Raw genomic sequence first — 18,060 nt, 5'->3', positions numbered from 1 at the left:
GGACTCTGGACCTGTACACCTAACTTTTTAATGGATATTTTTTACTTAGTTATATCACAAACACTCCACATGCAACGAGTTCAAAATCCAGTTCATCTCAGGATATGGTTAGCTCATATGGCGCCTTTGTGGGAATTAGAAAGAGGTGCCTCTTTCTCCTGGCGGATGTAGCACTGGGCCAGTTACAAGGTTGGTGAGTAGGAGGGCTGATTCCAGGCTCCATCCCCTCACCATGGCCTGGTATTCTTGAAGGTGCACACCCTGCACATCCATTCATGGTCACTCTACATCTGCCTCCTGCCACATCCTCCATCTTCTCCTTTCTCCTCGCCTATCATAGAGAATGGAAGCATCTTTGTTCCCCAAACACTTGGGCATTATCCTTAATGCCTCACATTTCTTCACCTTCCATATCCAGACTATTGATTATACCAACCCCCTCATGGCATCTCTTTTGCCAATACCTTCAGTTCAATGGTTTCATCACTTCATGCCTTGATTACTATGGAAAGTTCCACCTCATCTCAACTGTCTCAACTATCCATGCTCCAGCCCTCCAGTGCATTCTCCAACAGGAAACCAAGGATCTTTCTAAAATACAAACCTGAGCATATCCTTCCACGTCTTCACAACTTTCAGTGGTTTCCACTGTCTACATAGAAGATAATACCCAAGTTTTTAGAACAGATGTTTTAAGGCCACGAAAGGCCCAGCTCTGCCCTGCAATCTTTTCTCTCTTCACTTCCCTCTTTAAATTCCAGCTCTAGTCATAGAGAGCTGCTTCCCATTTTATCAAATGTGCTGCACCCTCTTAACTACTAGCCTTTTGCATTTTCCTCTACCAGAAACAACCTCCAGAATACCTTCATCTGGTTGACTACCACTCCATCATGAACTCATTCAACATTTAAAATGTCTATTGAACCAGTGTAATTCCCAGGCACTCATGAAGCTAATATCCTAGGAGGAGGAAACAGACAGTGAACTAACAAGTGAATAAATTATACATCAGAGTGTGTTAATGCTATAGAGAAAAATGAAGCATGAAAGGGGGGGCAGAGAGTCCCAGCAATGAGTGAGGACTGGGTTGCAACACATTTTAAGTAGGGTGGTCACGGAAAGCCTCCTTGTGAAGGTGGCATTTGAGCAGAGGCCTGTGGAGACCTGGGGCATTTCAGGCCGAGGGAAGGATAACTGCACAAGTGTGGAGACCTGGAGAGTTCAAGGCACAGCAAGGAGGCCAGTGGCTGGAACAGGGTCAGCAAGGAGGAGAGCTGAAAAGGATGAAGCCAGAAGGGTCGAGCTGGCCAGAGCACACAGGTGCCACAGGCCACAGTAAGGACTATGGCCTCTTCCTTAGGGGAGCTGAAAGCCGCTGGCGGGTCTGGAGCAGAGCACCACTCTGTCTGCTGTGTGAGGACCCACTTTAGGTGGGCGAAAAGAAGATGCAGGGAGCACAGAGCGGAGGCTGTTACAGTGACTTGGCTTTGAGTGTTGCTAGCACTCATTTCAGAAAACTCCCTGGTTCCGCGAGTCTTGATCAACTGCTTCCTGGCATTGGATGTCCTCATCACACAAGTTACTACAAAACACTTTAATGGCCTATTTACAGATTCCGAGCTCCCATTAGAGCACTGTGAATGCAGAAACTATGAACATATAGCGGACACTCAGTAACTTTTTGTCAAACAAATGACTGGACTCCACCAGCAACAAGGGCTGTAAATCTCACCAGAAGTGCCAAAAACTAGCAGAGGTCAATTTTTGGTTATTGAGCTTGGTGTTTAACTAATAATCCTCATTATTGACCAGAGAAACACTGGGTGCAGAGCAAAGGTAAGGTGGTGAATATGTGTGTGATCTGACTAGGCCTGGGGAGTGGCAAAATCAGGGATTTAAAGAACCAGATCCTCTGATGGAGGCCTCTGACCACACGCTGAACACCCCTCAAAGACTTTCATCTGGGCTTGTGAAGGTAAGTCCAAATCATAGGAAAATCAGAGAGGAGGGGCAGCAGAGGAGGGAGGAGAAACTGGGAGAAAAATGACTAAAAAGCAGTTCTCTAGATGTCCCCTTTTAGATTCTCTTGCTTTGGCAGCCCCGCGGATAAGGGGAACAAAGTTATCCAAAGAAAGAAAGAAGCAAGTGCTTACTGCCTTCCTAAAAGGCACTGGCAACTTCCCCCTCCTACTTCCCCCTCCTTCCTCCTTCCTCGCTTCCTGAAGCTCTCGTGCTGAGCAGCACTATAGCCTTGGCCCTTATGGACCAGTTGAGGACAAGGCAGGAAAACAGCAATAGCCATCAGACTGCACACAGGATGCCATAAAAGCCAAGAAGAAGCAGAGGGCACTTTCCTGCTGTGAGTGGTGTCCGTGTGGCGGGGTGATCAGTGGCAGGGCCCGGGACTCAGGACCAACAGATGTTTGTAAAACGTGGCTGCTTGTGCAACCTTGAGTAGGTAATGAAGCATCTTGGAGTCTAAGGAATCTCATCTCTAAAACAAAGATAATAATGCCTACGAGAAAGCAGCTGAAAGCTTTTAGAGTGGATGCTTTCAAAATGCCTGGCAACGGCTGACCATTGAGCTATGGCTGGTGTTAACTTTGATTACATGACCATATGCAGTGGGGAGAGGCACTCAACCTGCAATACACAGGCAGGTGAGGGAGGGCTCGCGGGGCCTTAAGATGTACTGGGGCCTCAGCCCGACTCCAACGACAGCAGGCCTGCCCACAGATACACTGAGAAGCAAGGAAAAGGGTGGGCTTTTTCTACAGTCATGAATTTGAGACCCTGGAAAATAAAGGTCTCATAAAGAATGAAGGCAGAACCCAGACTCTCTTTAAAAATTCTGATTCCTTGTTCCATGGGGTTTGAAGTCTTGGCTCAAAACCTTCTCATGGATAGGAGCAAATGCTGTGAAAGTACAAAAACACAGAGTGTGGAAATTAGAGGCTGCAAATAGAGAAATTAAGGGGTGATTCAGGAGAAGTTGTCTAGAGAAAACTGGAGTCAGACCTGAACATCTGCTCCCAATTAGTCTCAAATTCTTCTATAAGCAGTGACATAATGAGATTATTTCATGGGTTACTTAATTGTCTAATACTCTTTTATTATGTAGCTTATAAATTAATATAAAGGGGGGAAATAAAGTGTTTTGCCGCATTTTAATAACTTTTCAGGGGTCTCTACAAGCACAGTGTTAGTGTGCAACTAACTGGCGTCATGATACTGAACAGGAACATTACCATTGTCATCGATGATTATATGGTTTCTCCACCTACAATTCTGTTACATTCTCTCCTAAGCAACCTTCACTGAAAGGTTGCCTTTTAAGAGCAAGTAAGGAGGAGAGATGGGAACATTTTAATTAGCCACACGATCAACAAGCCCCCTGTGCACTCCTGGGCTTTATGTGCCTTCCAGGCACTTCCATTTGTGCCCGCTGTTCCAATGTATTCGTTCTCTGGCTTCTGTTTCCTGCAGGGCCTCCCTCCTATACCCTTGGAAGGAATGCCGAGTACAGCCCAGCTGGGCCCCGCCAAGGTAAATTAACAATGTAAACTTGCGTGGTGTGGTCCTTTCCCCTGCCATTTCTTCCCCTGAACTGTGTTAAATATGCACCCTGCTCTCTTTCTCATTGGTATCAGTGAACCTGAAAAGACATCATATAAATCACCCTGGGGTTTTGATGGAGAAGGAAATGAGCCAAAGGCTGTTGCCCAAGCAGAGACAGGGGAAAAGGCTCTGGGACCCCTTTGCCTTCCCTTGGGAGGTGTTTCTTTAGGAACAAATAAGGAAGAAAAAGCATTTGCAAGGCTGAGTGGGGCACGCAGAAGCCCCTTCACCGTGCTGTCTCACAGTCCAAAATAGGCATGTTTCAACATGACACTTGCAATGGAACAGCATTTTAATGGAACCGAGAACATAAACAGAATAATTCAGGCTGAAATCCAGATGCAACAGCACAAAACTAAGGAGAAACACACACATATCAAGGGGTTTTAATATCAAACCTATCTAGAGTTACCAATCACTACCTAATGTTAGCCCCTCCTTCCTCCACCTTTAGATCAGTCTATCTTCACAAATTTGGGTTTAAATAGCCCATTTGACAGATGGCAGGATGCACTTGGTAGCGATTTGCACTATATCCTACTTTGCTCTACACAGTTTTTCATGGTACATCTTATTTCATTATTCTGTGTTTATTTGGGCTTAATGTTTCCAAATGCATTTTGTTAGGGCTGTATGAGCTCTTTGGCTGTATTCTTCAGACTGGATAATCACTCTTCACAGTTTAATGAGCTAGGGCAGTGGTCGGCAAACTCATTAGTAAACAGAGCCAAATATCAACAGTACAATGATTGAAATTTCTTTTGAGAGCCAAATTTTTTAAACTTAAACTTCTTCTAATGCCACTTCTTCAAAATAGACTCGCCCAGGCCGTGGTATTTTGTGGAAGAGCCACACTCAAGGGGCCAAAGAGCTGCATGTAGCTCGCGAGCTGCAGTTTGCCGACCACTGAGCTAGGGAATACCTATCTTGAGGCCACAATTAATGAGAGGCCTGTGACTTAGTGGGTTGGGAAGCATGAGGCCAGATGGTAAAAGGAAAAGGACACTGCAGCGGGGGGGCGGGGGGGGGGAAGGGGAGGAGAAGGGGGGTGATGGGGAGATGGCTGTTTGTTCTGATATGGACACTGTCCCCACCAACATGGGTAACCTTGGCATTTCCCTTCACTGACCCCAGCTTCAGATTCCTCATCTAAAATGAAGGGTTGGGCTAGAAAGTCTCTGAGGCTTATACCCGACTTTCTGAAGCATGCCGTGTCATACAAAAGACCATTTCCTCAGCTGCCACATTCCAGGTCACTGTGTGGGGGCCCCAGATTGAGTGGTTTGAAGGTGCGTATCTAGAAGCTCCAGACCTATAGGGGGAACTGCCTCAGTCCTGGGCTGTGGATGTCCCCAGTGCAGGGCAGGTGGGTGTCTGTAGCCAATGAGGACCAGGCCATGTATAACTAGAGAGCCACTGCCCCTGCTGGCCACTGCCCCTGCTGTGTTTTTTGCAGGTCCCTGAGATGGACCCAGTTATTGAACTGTGTGTACAGCTATAAGGCTGGTGGAAAATAAAATCAAACAAAAGGATACTTCCTGCCGGTTTTATCTTTGTCTCCCCTAACTTTTCATTATGGACAAATTTCAAACATATATAAAAGTAGAGAGAACTGTGTAATCAACATCCATGTGTCCGTCTTTTAGCTTCAACATTTATCAACTCACTAGTGGCCTGGCGCACGGATTCATGCACATTGAAATAAATTAATTAGAAGAAATATTTTAATATGGCTATTCAACCTTTGTAATAGAAGTGTCAACCAAATTCACGATCGACAATGACAGATCGAAACATGCATGCAATTGGCACCAGCGAGAGCTTTATATGTATCATGCATGCACGAGTCAACTTAGCCTATTATATATATATAGAATAAACTTGTTTAATTAGATCTGCGTTCTGATGTAGCTAAACTTTTTCTAGCCCAGTGAAGCACCCCAACTTCTCTTTCAGGTCATTGTCAGCAACACAGCAGTAAATGTCAACACGAAGCAGACTATTATTGTAGACATGCAGGGAAAACAAAGGGTAAAATATTTAACTGCAGCACTGTTCTGTGCAGTGAGAAAACCTGAAGTCATTTTCAAGGTCCACCATTTCTTCTTTTCAGTTGGGTCAAGTTTCTAAAATTTCTAAATCTCCATTTTCTGGCTAATGAAAAGAAAATAGGGTTTTACTGAGTCTCCTATCTTCCTACTCCAAGACTTCTATGAGGATCAAATGAGATGAGGCATGGGAAAATGCTTCACAGACATTTGGTTAAAGTGTAAAATATTTGCAGCTGGCTATAAAGCAAGTCATGTTCCTGGGCTGCAGAAACTGCAAGGAGGCTAGTCATGTCTAGGGAGAGGAAGCTGGGTGTTGCTGTGACATCATTACCCAGCACCCACAGCGACTGTTTCCAGGCTGGGCTAGGCTGTGGGCCGCATTTTGCACCCGGGGGTCTCGGCAGCATTGGCTGCAATTTGGTGGGGGGTTGCTCCAGGTTGGTGGCGGGGCCTGTGTCCCACTTGGAGGAAGCCAAGTGTTGCTTTGTCGGCACCAGGTCCGCGGTGCCGTTTCTTTGTAAATGGCCAGTATGGGTCATGGCAGCTCCTGCATTGAGCATCTTCCCTCGGTGGTCAGTGCATATCATAGCGACCAGTGGACGGTTGGAGGGACACTTAGCATATTAGCCTTTTATATATATAGATGGCTAATTTTGTTTTCTCTACACCCCCAACCACTCCCCTGCCTGCTTCCCTCAGATTCTTTTGAAGTTAATCCTAGACATCAAATCATATCATCCATAAGGTACTTCTTAAAAGATAAGGACACCTCCTTTAAAACAGAACAATACCATCATCCTACCAAAACAATAGTTCAACAATGTCAAATATGTAGTCAGTCTCTACATTTCACTCATTTCCTATAATTAAAAGACATCTATTTATTTGAATTATCTGGCCATATCCTATATAATAAAACCCTAATATGCAAATCAACCGAATGGCAGAACAACTGGTTGCTATGATGCGCACTGACCACCAGGGGGCATATGCTCAATGCAGGAGCTGCCCCCTGGTGGTCAGTGTGCTCCCACAGGGGGAGCACAACTCAGCCACAAGCTGGGCTCACGGCTGGTGAGCACAGCGGCAGTGGCGGGAGCCTCTTCGGCCTCCATGGCAGCGCTAAGGACCCCTTGGGGGATGTCTGCTCGCTCAGGCCTAAGCCGTCAGTCAGACATCCCCCAAGGGGTCTTTGGACTGCAAGAGGGAGCAGGCCAGGCTGAGGAAACCGTCCCGCCCACCAGTGCACAAATATTGTGCACTGGTCCTCTAGTCTCTTTAATATTCCTAATCAAAACATTTCCCTCGTGCCATATTGGCCCAAAGTCATTCTATACATTTAATGCATTTGTAGCTTTGGTATCACAGTCACCTCCCTCTGGCCCCTTCCAACATCTTTCCCTTCAAATCCCTTGTAATTTAAAAATCACAGTTAAATCACACACGCCCATAAGAAGCCATCTTAATCATTAACCCAACAGAGAGAGACCCCCTCCCTCTCCTCTGAAATCCTGGAGCATTTAATGTGTTGCTTCTGTGTTTTTATTTACTGCCTGGTAGAATGATTGTTTCCCACGTAAACCAATGATTCCAATTGGATTCTAAGTTCTCTGTTCTCTGACTATCATAAATTATAATGTCTTGAATCTCCCGATAATTATTAGTGAAGTATTTTAGTTACAATAGGTGTTCAAAATAGGCAATGATTCATTTACCTTCTGCCAGGTACATGAAGGAAGACTTTTGCTCCCAGAAGCCATCAGCTTAGTCTCCTATGTACCTTTGTAAACATTAACCTCATTTTAAAAGTAACCTTTCCAACTTACAGGCTCATTACTGTGACAGCTACATGAGGACTTGTTCAGAAATGGGCCTTCCCAAAAGAAAGCTGTGCTGTGAGACAGTACGAGCAGCAGCATGGGCTTCCCAGCCTTGAGGTCAATGGCCACAGGAGAGGCCTACTCGGGAGAGGGCAGAGGGGCAGCCATCCCATACTGACTAGATATGTGCTACAAAATGCAGGTGTATGGTATCGCCTTTGCCTGCAAAATCTCAAGGAAATTCAGAAGGAAAACGCATTAATTTCTAAGGTGTGGCAGAAGATGAGGGATTGATCTTATTTTCAATAATATGATATTATGATCCCAGTGGTTTTCCCAAACACGTTCCTTGAATGACATTGACTCTCAGTAATTACAGAATGGCTAGAAAACAAAGAATCTTCTCTAACACACACACACACACACACACACACACACACACACACACACGCCAAATGAGTTTGTGTACTTGAGTGGCTGGGATGGCAGGGTTGACAATGCTGGGTAGGGACACCTGGCATCTCATTTAAAGGGGGTGTGATGAGGCAGAGAGCACATGGACACACATTTCAGGAAAACAGGATGCCCAGGGACTTTCTATTTAGTTCTCCCTGCTCTATAAAGACTTATTAATGTGCCTTGAGGAACCAGTATTATTTCATCGGGCAGCAGTCATATGATTTTCTTAAGGCCAAATGAAAGAAGCGGGTCATTCATGGGTTTTCACTGGCACAAAGGAGAATCTGCTTGGAATTTAATAATTTCCATTGTACCCAAATTAAAAGATGCATTTTAAACACTCTGTTACAAGTGACAAATGTGGCTCTACTTCCTTTGCAAAGCATTATTCCAGGATCTAGCTCAAGTCCTATTAATATCATTCAGAATGAGATGAACCATAAATATTTGATGGCATCCTTTCTTCAGCTTCTTGAAAACTGATTTTGAAGAGCCCCAGGTGTTAACAATGATCAATGACACAATACACCATTTTCTTCTTGAAAGAGAAAGAAGTCCCCGACTCCTTGAACAGGAAAAAAGTAAATCTTTGAGGCCACATCAGACTACCTCACAGAAAGGCTGTTGTATTGGTGCTGCCGTGCGCCAGAAGGAAGACAGGGAGAAAAGACAAATCTAAGAATAAAACAAGCCCTTGTACCAAATGAAAACACATTTAAAAAGAACCTGTATAAAGAGATTTTGAGAACAAAGATATCCAGTTCCTTTAAAATGATATTCCATTGTAGGTCAAGGTGAAAATGGTTGTGGGCCAAGGCAGGATTGAGATGAATGGTGTAAATAAGGCAATTAAAACAGAAAGGCTTTCCAAGAGAATCCAATCAGCAAAATTCACAGGAGTATTTAGAACTAATTATAATATATCTGTTAGAATAATTATCTGAAGTAGAAACCAATACCAGAGTTATTTAAGTATCAATCATGATGGCAGATTTTGTAGCCATCAGTTAAAAACTGCAATCAAATCACATGCTCTGAAGCTAAATGTATAATCATGAGAGTTGGAGCTTTTTACTACGCTCCAGAGCTTTATAAAATAAGAGACACAAGTCACTTATCACTGTTGCTATGAGACAAATGTTTACATCACACATTTCTGGGAAAGAAAGGAAAATTATAGATTCTTACCAAGTAATCATCAGGCTTGATGCCAAAAAGCTCTCTGAAATATCGGAATGCTAGTGGAGCATATGTCTTAAATCTGAAGTCTGGGTAGTGATGTGCTGGGGTCAGATTGCTCCCTTCACTGCAGTTAAAATAGTAAAAAGAATAAGAGAGAGAACATTAGCGAAGACAATTTTGATTTCAAATTCTAGCTCTACTGGTCCTGAGCCAATTTCCCCTCAACAAAAAAGCACCCCCTGATAGTGGGTCTCTTGAAGTTCCTGTTTCAAAGGCGAGTGGCCATCAGGTAAAAACAGATGCTAACTCAGTGAGAGTCACTCCAAGCAGGCAGCCCCTGCCAACCACACCGTGTCTTCAGCCTGAGAATTTGTCGCCATCCCCCTGTGCTTTCTTCCTGGGGAAATCAACCCATCTTTCTCATGAAGCCATAGTTGACTTACTTTAGGCATAAGATCCAGAGTTTAGTGTGTGGAACAAATTTTAGAAATGCATTTTCTTTTTTGCCATGAATTTTGAACACTGGATAAATTCTTTGAACTACAAATAAGTAAAATAATTTTTAAAATAGATGAGAACCATGGAACTGGAAATAGATGGGGCCTGGATCTGTGAAGTCTTCCTTAAATCCATAATTATAGGAAAAGAGACCTCAAATTTTTTAGTGATTTAAAAACCTGATTTCCATTCCCACTTAAATCGTTCCCCCCCCCCCTTCTTCTGGGTTCATCTTTGATTTTTTTTTGCAATATTTATGATATACAAAATGTGTAAAGTATAAACCAGTGAATATCCATGACCCCAAAATGCTGCTTAAGAAATAAAATTTATCCATATAGTTGAATCCCTTCTGTACTTTTTACTGATCTTATACCCTTCCTTCCCCTTAGAGCAGTGGTTCTCAACCTTTCTAATGCCGCGACCCTTTAATACAGTTCCTCATGCTGTGGTGACCCCCAACCACAAAATTATTTTTGTTGCTACTTCATAACTGTAATTTTGCTACTGTTATGAATCGTAATGTAAATATCTTGTTTTCCGATGGTCTTAGGCGACCTTGCTAGCGGTTCTCAACCTGTGGGTCATGACCCACAGGTTGAGAACTGCTGCTATAGAGCCTAAGACCATTGGAAAACACAGATATTACGATTCATAACAGTAGCAAAATTACAGTTATGAAGTAGCAACGAAAATAATTTTATGGTTGGGGGTCACCACAGCATGAGGAACTGTATTAAAGGGTCACGGCATTAGAAAGGTTGAGAACCACTGTTGGAGGCATCCACTAGGCTGAATTTTGATGTTTATGATTAGTTTCATATTTTTTTACTACATATAATAATGAATTTCACATGATATCAGATAAGTCACCTAATCTGCCTGTACTTTAATTTTTCATTGTGAAAAATTAGAACAATGCAGTATGGTAATATGATTTTATATAGAGATTCATATCTCTTTTTGCCACATTCTCAGTGGAACATCAAAACTCTATGCAAGTTTATTTGGGTCTGACTTTCATGACAACACACCGGTAAATAAGACTGTATTTCTTTGACTACTATTAAGGCTAGTTTGCACTCTCCTAACTCACACTGGATCCTCAGTGTGGTAGTTAAGGTGCTCTTAACATCTTGTAGTCCAGGGAGAACTGGGTTCGAGGTCCAGGTCTACCATTTACAAGCTGTTTTCTGAGGCCAGGTACTGAACCTCTAAACATGAAACCACAAAGGGAATGGAAATATGAATGGGCATGTGAATGGCATGTGGGAAGCCCTCAATATGTTTGAATGACTGAGGTTTCATGGGAAACAGTCCAGAGTTGAACACTTCACATGAGTTGACCATATGTTAAAAAAAGGAAAGAATGACAAAAGGGGAAAATACTTGTAATACATATCACAAAGGGCTAAACTCCCAATATAAATTGCCCCATGCCCTAGTCCAGTGGTTGGCAAACCGCGGCTTGCCGCTCTGTTGACTAATGAGTTTGCCGACCACTGCCCTAGTCAGTTTGGCGCAGTGGACAGAACATTGGCCTGTGGACTGAAGGGTTCCAGGTTCGATTCTGGTCAAGGGTGATGTTTCTCTCTCCCCCTCCCTTCTACTCTCTCTAAAAATCAATGGAAAAATATCCTCGGGTGAGGATTAACAAACAAACAAACAAAAGAGCTCCAGTCAACACTAAAGAAAAAGACCAAAAAGTTAATTAAAAAAAAATAGCCAGAGATATGATCAGGTACTTCACAGGAATGAAAATATAAATGATTTAAACACATGAAAAGTTGTTTGACCTCATCTATATATATAAAAGCCCAGTGGCCTAACAGTGGAACAACCAGACTAACTGGTTGACCAGTTGCTATGATGCACACTGACCACCAGGGGGCAGATGCTCAACGCAGGAGCTTCCTCCTGGCGGTCAGTGCACTCCCTCAGTGGGAGCACTGCTCGGCTGACTGGGATGAGTGGCGCTCACACAGCTGGCCAATTCTCGCAGGCCATGCCCCCCACCAATGCACGAATCCATGCAATGGGCCTCTAGTTTTATTAAATGTCACTGAGAGACCATTTTAGCTATCAGATTAACAAAAATCCAACATTTTGGGATAGCTCAAGGGAAACAAGGAACCCTGAAACATTAGTGGGAAAGTAAGTTGATAGTTTTCCTATAGAGGATATTTTCACAACTTGTCAACATTACAACTGTACATAACTCTTTGTTCCAGCAGATGCATGCTTATCCTGTATGCCACAGATAAAGTAGGCCATAAACACACATGTGTGTCTGGTTATATGACAGCATTGTTTGTAAGGACGAAGGGTTGGAAGCAACCTAGATGTCTCTCACAAGGGGACTGGTCAAATTAATTATGGTTCGCCATACACTGGAATACTATGCAGATATTTTACAAAGAACAAGGAGGCTTAATATGCAATGACATGATAAGATCTCTAGGATAAATTGAGTGAAAAAAGCATGATGCAGATACTGTGCGTGGCGTGTCACCTTTATGTAAAAAAAGGAAAAATATTTTGGGCAGGTAGATGTATAAAAAAAAATCCTTGAAGCCCCGGCCCGGTGGCTAAGTTGGTTGGAGTGTCATTCCATATACCAGAGGGCTGCAGGTTCGAATCCCAGTCAGGGCACATACCTAGGTTGTGGGTCTGATCCCTGGTTGGGGTGTGTTTGGGAGACAACCAACCTATGTTTCTCTCTCACATCAATGTTCCTCTCTCTTTCTCTCTCTCTCTCTCTCTCTCAAAATCAATAAAAACATATCCTCAGGTGAGGTTTAAAAAAAATCCTTGAAGGATAAACATGTCCCTAGGAACAGTGATAACATTGGGTAAAAAGGGCACAGAGACCAAAGTGATACTTTTCAGTCTTCCTTTTAAAAGCATCATGAGTATAACCAGGGGTGGGCAAACTTTTTGACTCGAGGGCCACAATGGGTTCTTAAACTGGACCGGAGGGCCAGAACAAAAGCATGGATGGAGTGTTTGTGTGAACTAATATAAATTCAAAGTAAAGGAGCGGAGGGGAGAGCAAGAGAACCGGATAGAACAGCTGGATCCGGCCCGCGGGCCGTAGTTTGCCCAAGGCTGGTATAAACCCTTCTCTGTATTACTATTCACAACATTAGAACATTTTAAAAGTAAGGGTTAAAAGCCATAACCTTGCACACACACACACACACACACACACACACACACACACACACACACACAGCACTGCATGCTCGGTGCCACAACAGAAGGGGTTGCTTCTGTACATCAAGCTGCTCCAGTGACTAACAAATACCAGCCTGACATGATTGAAGCTTTCCTGAAAGAAATGAAAATTAATGGGGCTGTTGGCTCCAGATGGAGTTTGTCAGGAGCTACAATGCACAAGAGCAGAACCAACCAGCAGGCCCGGCGAGGATCGGCCAGCAGACACCAACCTGGGTTTTCTGAGGTCATGCACTGGCAGAACCACCGGCTGTGGTGTGGGTGCTGGCCACAGATGTCCAACACAGAGGCTCCTCAGCACATGGAGAGACTGCTTAGCTAGGGCAGTTAAACAACTGCAATCAACATGAATCTGCTGCCAGAGGAAGGGTCCAGGGCTCTCCTGCCTGCGCTTGGTGGTCTTCAGCAGAAGACTGTGCCCAGCACCTAGACCTACTCAGCAAAAGTCAAGTCCCCAGAAGAGCAGACTTCTTCCCAAGTTAAGATTTATATCAATGAACTTATGCAGTGTTTTTGTTCGTTTGTTGTTTTTTTTTTTTTTTTTTTTTGGGGGGGGGGGTGGGGGGCGGAATCTACTTTTCTCTCCTGACATAAATTAGAGGCTGTGGAAATTTCAGCTGCGAGGTTTTCAGTGGTGGTTCTAGATGTCTGACTCCCATGAGCTGGTAAAATTCCAACAATAAAAATTTGGAGACCACATGAAATTTCCAACTTTATGCTACCAAGTAGGAACCTACACAATTGAGCAAACACACAGTACTATCCCTATCAAGTTATAAAGGAAAGGGTCTGTTAATGCCATAAGAGGAAGAAACTTTGACTAAAGAACAGTACTTTCTCTATCCTGTCCTTTTCTCTCTTATTTCACCAAGAAGCAGTCCAACTTTGAACATGGACTGACTCTGGCATTTTGATATTCACCTTTTCTGAACAGAGTTCATTTTTTTAAAAAAATGCTTTTAATAATTTTAGAGAGTGAGAGGAAGAGAGAGGGATAGAGAGATAGAAATATCGATGAGAGAGAAATGCCCCCTATAGGGGATCGAATCTGCAACCTGGGCATGTGCCCTGACCAGGAATCGATCTTGTGACCTCTTGGTTCATGGGTCAGTGCTCAGCCACTGACCCAGACCGGCTGGGCCAGAGTTCAATTTTTAAGGCCAAAGCCAGTGCTCACTGTAAGTCCAAAAATACACATTTCTTAATGGCAACGGATGCTTAGAATTACAGTGTTGAAGCTTGAGGAGATATTAGCCACCATCTGAAATTTCCCATTTAGCAGATAAAGAAATCAAAGGCCAGGAAGGGAAAGTAATGGCCTAACGTGGTCAGAAACAAACAAGATTGGGAAATTAGATCCACACCAGAGCAGCCCCTGCCAATTCAGGCAAGGTGGAGATCCTCTCATTTCCACATATGATTCTATTTAACCAGTGAAATAGAAATTGGTTCTCTCTTTTGCCAAATGAGATAGTACACTTGGATGGAAAAACAAAGCAAAACAAGAGACATACCCCTTGCTGGTGCCAACTCCCACCCCCCGCCCCCCACCCCCCGCCCCACCCCCAGCTGAGCTGCCTTGTGCGACAGGAGACTGAATCACCTTTCGAGGCCCATCAGCTGGCAGTAGTCTTTAAAAGTCAGTAGCTGAGCCCTAGCTGGTTTGGCTCTGTGGATAGAGTGTGAGCCCACGGACTGAAGGGTACTGGGTTCAATTCCAGTGAAGGGCACGTACCTGGGTTGCAGGCTTGATCCCTTGCTGAGGCAACCAATCAATGTGTCTTGCTCACACCTATGTCAATCTCTCTCTCTCTCTCTCTCTCTCTCTCTCTCTCTCTCTCTCTCTCTCTCCCCCCCCCTTCCACTCTCTCTAAAAGTCAATGGAAAAATATCCTCAAGTGAGGATTAACAAAGTTGGCAGCTGAAAATAGCTTAAATTCTGAAACAAAATAATGTATTCTGGGTGTCACTTACTATATTACATGGTGTGTCATTGATTATTTACATGTTAAAACCTCCCAAGTGGTTATTACCATACCAGGAAATTGTGCTTTCAAGAAATTGTGCTTTCAGGGCAATTCCAAATAAGTTAAAATGTTATATAATATTTGGTACATGCAATAAATCTTTTATTTTGAAATAAAGGAAGAGGTATATAACTTTTATTGCTAGGAAATCAGTTTCTTCCCATCCCCACAATAGATGCTGAGCAAGTACTTAAAAGAGTTTTGACCTGAAGGGACATCATATTATTGGCTTGCCCAGCAACAGCCACGTATCTCACTTAATCCTGAGAAGAGAATTGTGACAGTTTTGTATTCTATGCACATATACATAAAACTTGGTGCAGAATGTCTGTATAGATCGGGGCAGGGAAGTGGCGATCTTTTAGAACCTGTTGCAGCTACTCAAGTCTGCTGTTGTGGAAAAGCAGCCACAGGCAATATGTAAGTGACCGGATGTGGCTGTGTTCCAATTAAACTTTATTAACAAAAAGAGGCAACGAGCCAAGTTGTGCTGTGGGCTGTAGTGTGTTGGCTCCATGGGATACATACAATTCTTGGATGAGTTTATGTCAGCATTACCCGACAGGCAGGTAGTTGGCTAGTGTGTCAAAATCTAACATCTAGCACGGATGTCTGGAAATACTTACATAAACCTTTGATGTATACGTTTGCGTGGCATTTAGAATAATGTTTTACCCTCACAGTAGTTCTGCGGCATTCTCTCCCCGAGTGAGGGTACTCCCTAGCTATTCAAATAAATCCTGAACAGCATGCCCCCCACCACGACAGGCAGTCCATTTTCTGTAAGCATCCTCACATAAAGCTCAGTTCTGTTTACAAGGCAGGAGAAATTGGAGAAATTCTTCAGTTAGGTAATTATTTTTGAAAACAGAGATATGTAACTTTTACTGTCAGCATTCCAACCGTATTTCCCACCCCAGAGAAGGCAGTGATGGCGCCTCCTGCAGGGGAGTGGAGGAATGGATCAGAGTTGCTGGTCAAGGGGCCAGAGAGGCAGATTTAGGGTCACAATTCTAAGGTAAAAGATGGATTTGTTTTCTGATTCAAAAAAGCAGAAATTTTGTTCCTGCGCTTTATTGCCATAGTGTAGGGAAAAACAAACCTTTAGAGCCAGCCACCCCTAAGTTCAAATCCTGGCTTTACCATGTATTGGTTGTATAGCTCTGGATTAAGCCACTTCGTATCTCAAGGCCTTGGCTAATTCATATGTAAATTTTTTTGGTAAAGATGAATGGTAATTAACAACATTAAATATTATATGTTATATATATATATATATATATATATCAATAAAGCTATGCTTGGTTCATAGTTGGTACTTATAAACCTTACCTCCCTTTGCCACCTCTGTTGCAACTACCATATCTAAACATGGTACGAACGTTATGAACCATCCTTTCCTTCTAGTCTTACTTGCACATGAAAATTTATCTGCAATCTTGAATTTTTGATCATAGCACAGAACGTGAGGTCAAAATATTAAGATCTGGTCATGGTTCTCTACTCATCTACCTGGTAATTTTGGAAGAGCATAGGACCAAATCGTTGACAGGGTTTTTATACCCCCTTCAAATCTTAATCAGGTTGAGAGCTTTTACCATCCATAAAATGAAGTAACCTGTAGACCAAATACATACTATCTAAAAATAACCTTGACTCATTTTCGAATAAAAAAAAAAATAACACAATACACTTGGTTGCTAAGGGAAACGGATTTTGCAGCTTCACAGCAGCAGTGATGAAAACATCTCAAGAATGAGTTCCCTCCATGATCTGGATGGACTCAACAGAGGCTTCAGAATGCTTCAGTCGCTTCCAGCAAGAGCCAGTCCACCCCACCTTCCCTCATGCTCCTCCCCAGCAAGTGAGAGTACGGATGGGTAGGGAGGAAGCATTATTGGCAGCTTTATGGAGATATAATTGGCATACAATAAAGTTCATGAATTTTATCATGTGTATACCCCAGTGAAACCATTGCCACAATCATGACACTGAACTTATTCATCATTTTTTTTGCGGCATTTTGATTGCTATAGTAAAAAGGCGATGCAGTAAGTCCTCCCTTAACATCATTGATAGGTTCTTGGAATTGCTGAGATCGATGTATAACAGAATCAATTTTACTATAGGCTAACTAATATAAAAGAGAGTTACGTTCTTGTGGTCAAATAATGTATGAAAAAGGAGGCAAGAATATACAAATGGTATTGAGAAAACTGGACAAATATATGCAAAAAATGAGACTAGACCACTTTCTTACACCACATACAAGGATAAACTCAAAATGAATTAAAGACTTAAATGTAAGACCTGACACAATAAAACTAGAAGAAAACACAGGCAGTAAACTCTTTGACATCCCTCTTAGCAATGTTTTTTTGAAAATGTCTCCTGGGGCAAGGGAAACAAAAGAAAAAAATAAACAAATGGGACTATATTAAACTAAAAAGGTCCTGCTCAGTGAAGGAAATCATGAACAAAACAAAAAGAACCTACTAAAGGGGAGAAAATATCTTCCAATGATATACATAATAAGGAGTTAATATCCAAAATACATAAGGAAATCATACAACTTAATACCAAAGACACAAACGTTCTGATTAAAAAAAGAGCAGTGTAGCCAAAACCGGTTTGGCTCAGTGGATAGAGCATCAGCCTGCGGACTGAAAGGTCCCGGGTTCAATTTCGGTCAAGGGCATGTAACTTGGTTGCGGGCACATCCCCAGTAGGAGGTGTGCAAGAGGCAGCTGATCGATGTTTCTCTCTCATCGATGTTTCTGACTATCTATCCCTCTTCCTTCCTCTCTGTAAAAAATCAATAAAATATATTTAAAAAAAAAAAAAAGAGCAGTGTACCTGGATAGACTTCCAAAGAGGACATATAGATGGCCAATAGATATATGGACTCATACTCAAAAACACTAATCATCAGGGAAATGCAAATTAAAATCACAATGAGATACCACCTCACACCTGTCAGAATGGCTACCATAAATAAATCAGCAAACAAATGTGTTGATGAAAATGTAAAGAAAAGGGAGCCCTTGTACACTGTTGGTAGGATTGTAAATTGGTGCAGCCACTATGGAAAACAGTATGGAGATTCCTAAAAAAGAAGAACAACCATATGACCCAGCAATTCCACTACTGAGTATTTTATCTGAAGAA

General features: G+C 42.7%; 1 protein-coding gene across 3 annotated transcripts in view; it reads right to left on the bottom strand.

The window, feature by feature from the left end:
• PIP5K1B (phosphatidylinositol-4-phosphate 5-kinase type 1 beta) overlaps positions 1 to 18,060 on the bottom strand; it is a 307,693-nt gene that overhangs the window by 137,957 nt on the left and 151,676 nt on the right. For all 3 annotated transcript variants that reach the window (XM_080668561.1, XM_080668563.1, XM_080668562.1), the window contains exon 5: positions 9,137 to 9,254. In XM_080668561.1, the coding sequence (XP_080524687.1) occupies positions 9,137 to 9,254 (118 nt within the window). The remainder of the gene's footprint in view (positions 1 to 9,136; positions 9,255 to 18,060) is intronic.

The sequence above is a fragment of the Plecotus auritus genome (assembly GCF_963455305.1).
Source record: "Plecotus auritus genome assembly, chromosome: 5".
NCBI classification, from domain to species: domain Eukaryota; kingdom Metazoa; phylum Chordata; class Mammalia; order Chiroptera; family Vespertilionidae; genus Plecotus; species Plecotus auritus.
Note: the sequence above shows the minus strand (reverse complement) of the source record. Positions and strands in the feature narration are given on the sequence as shown.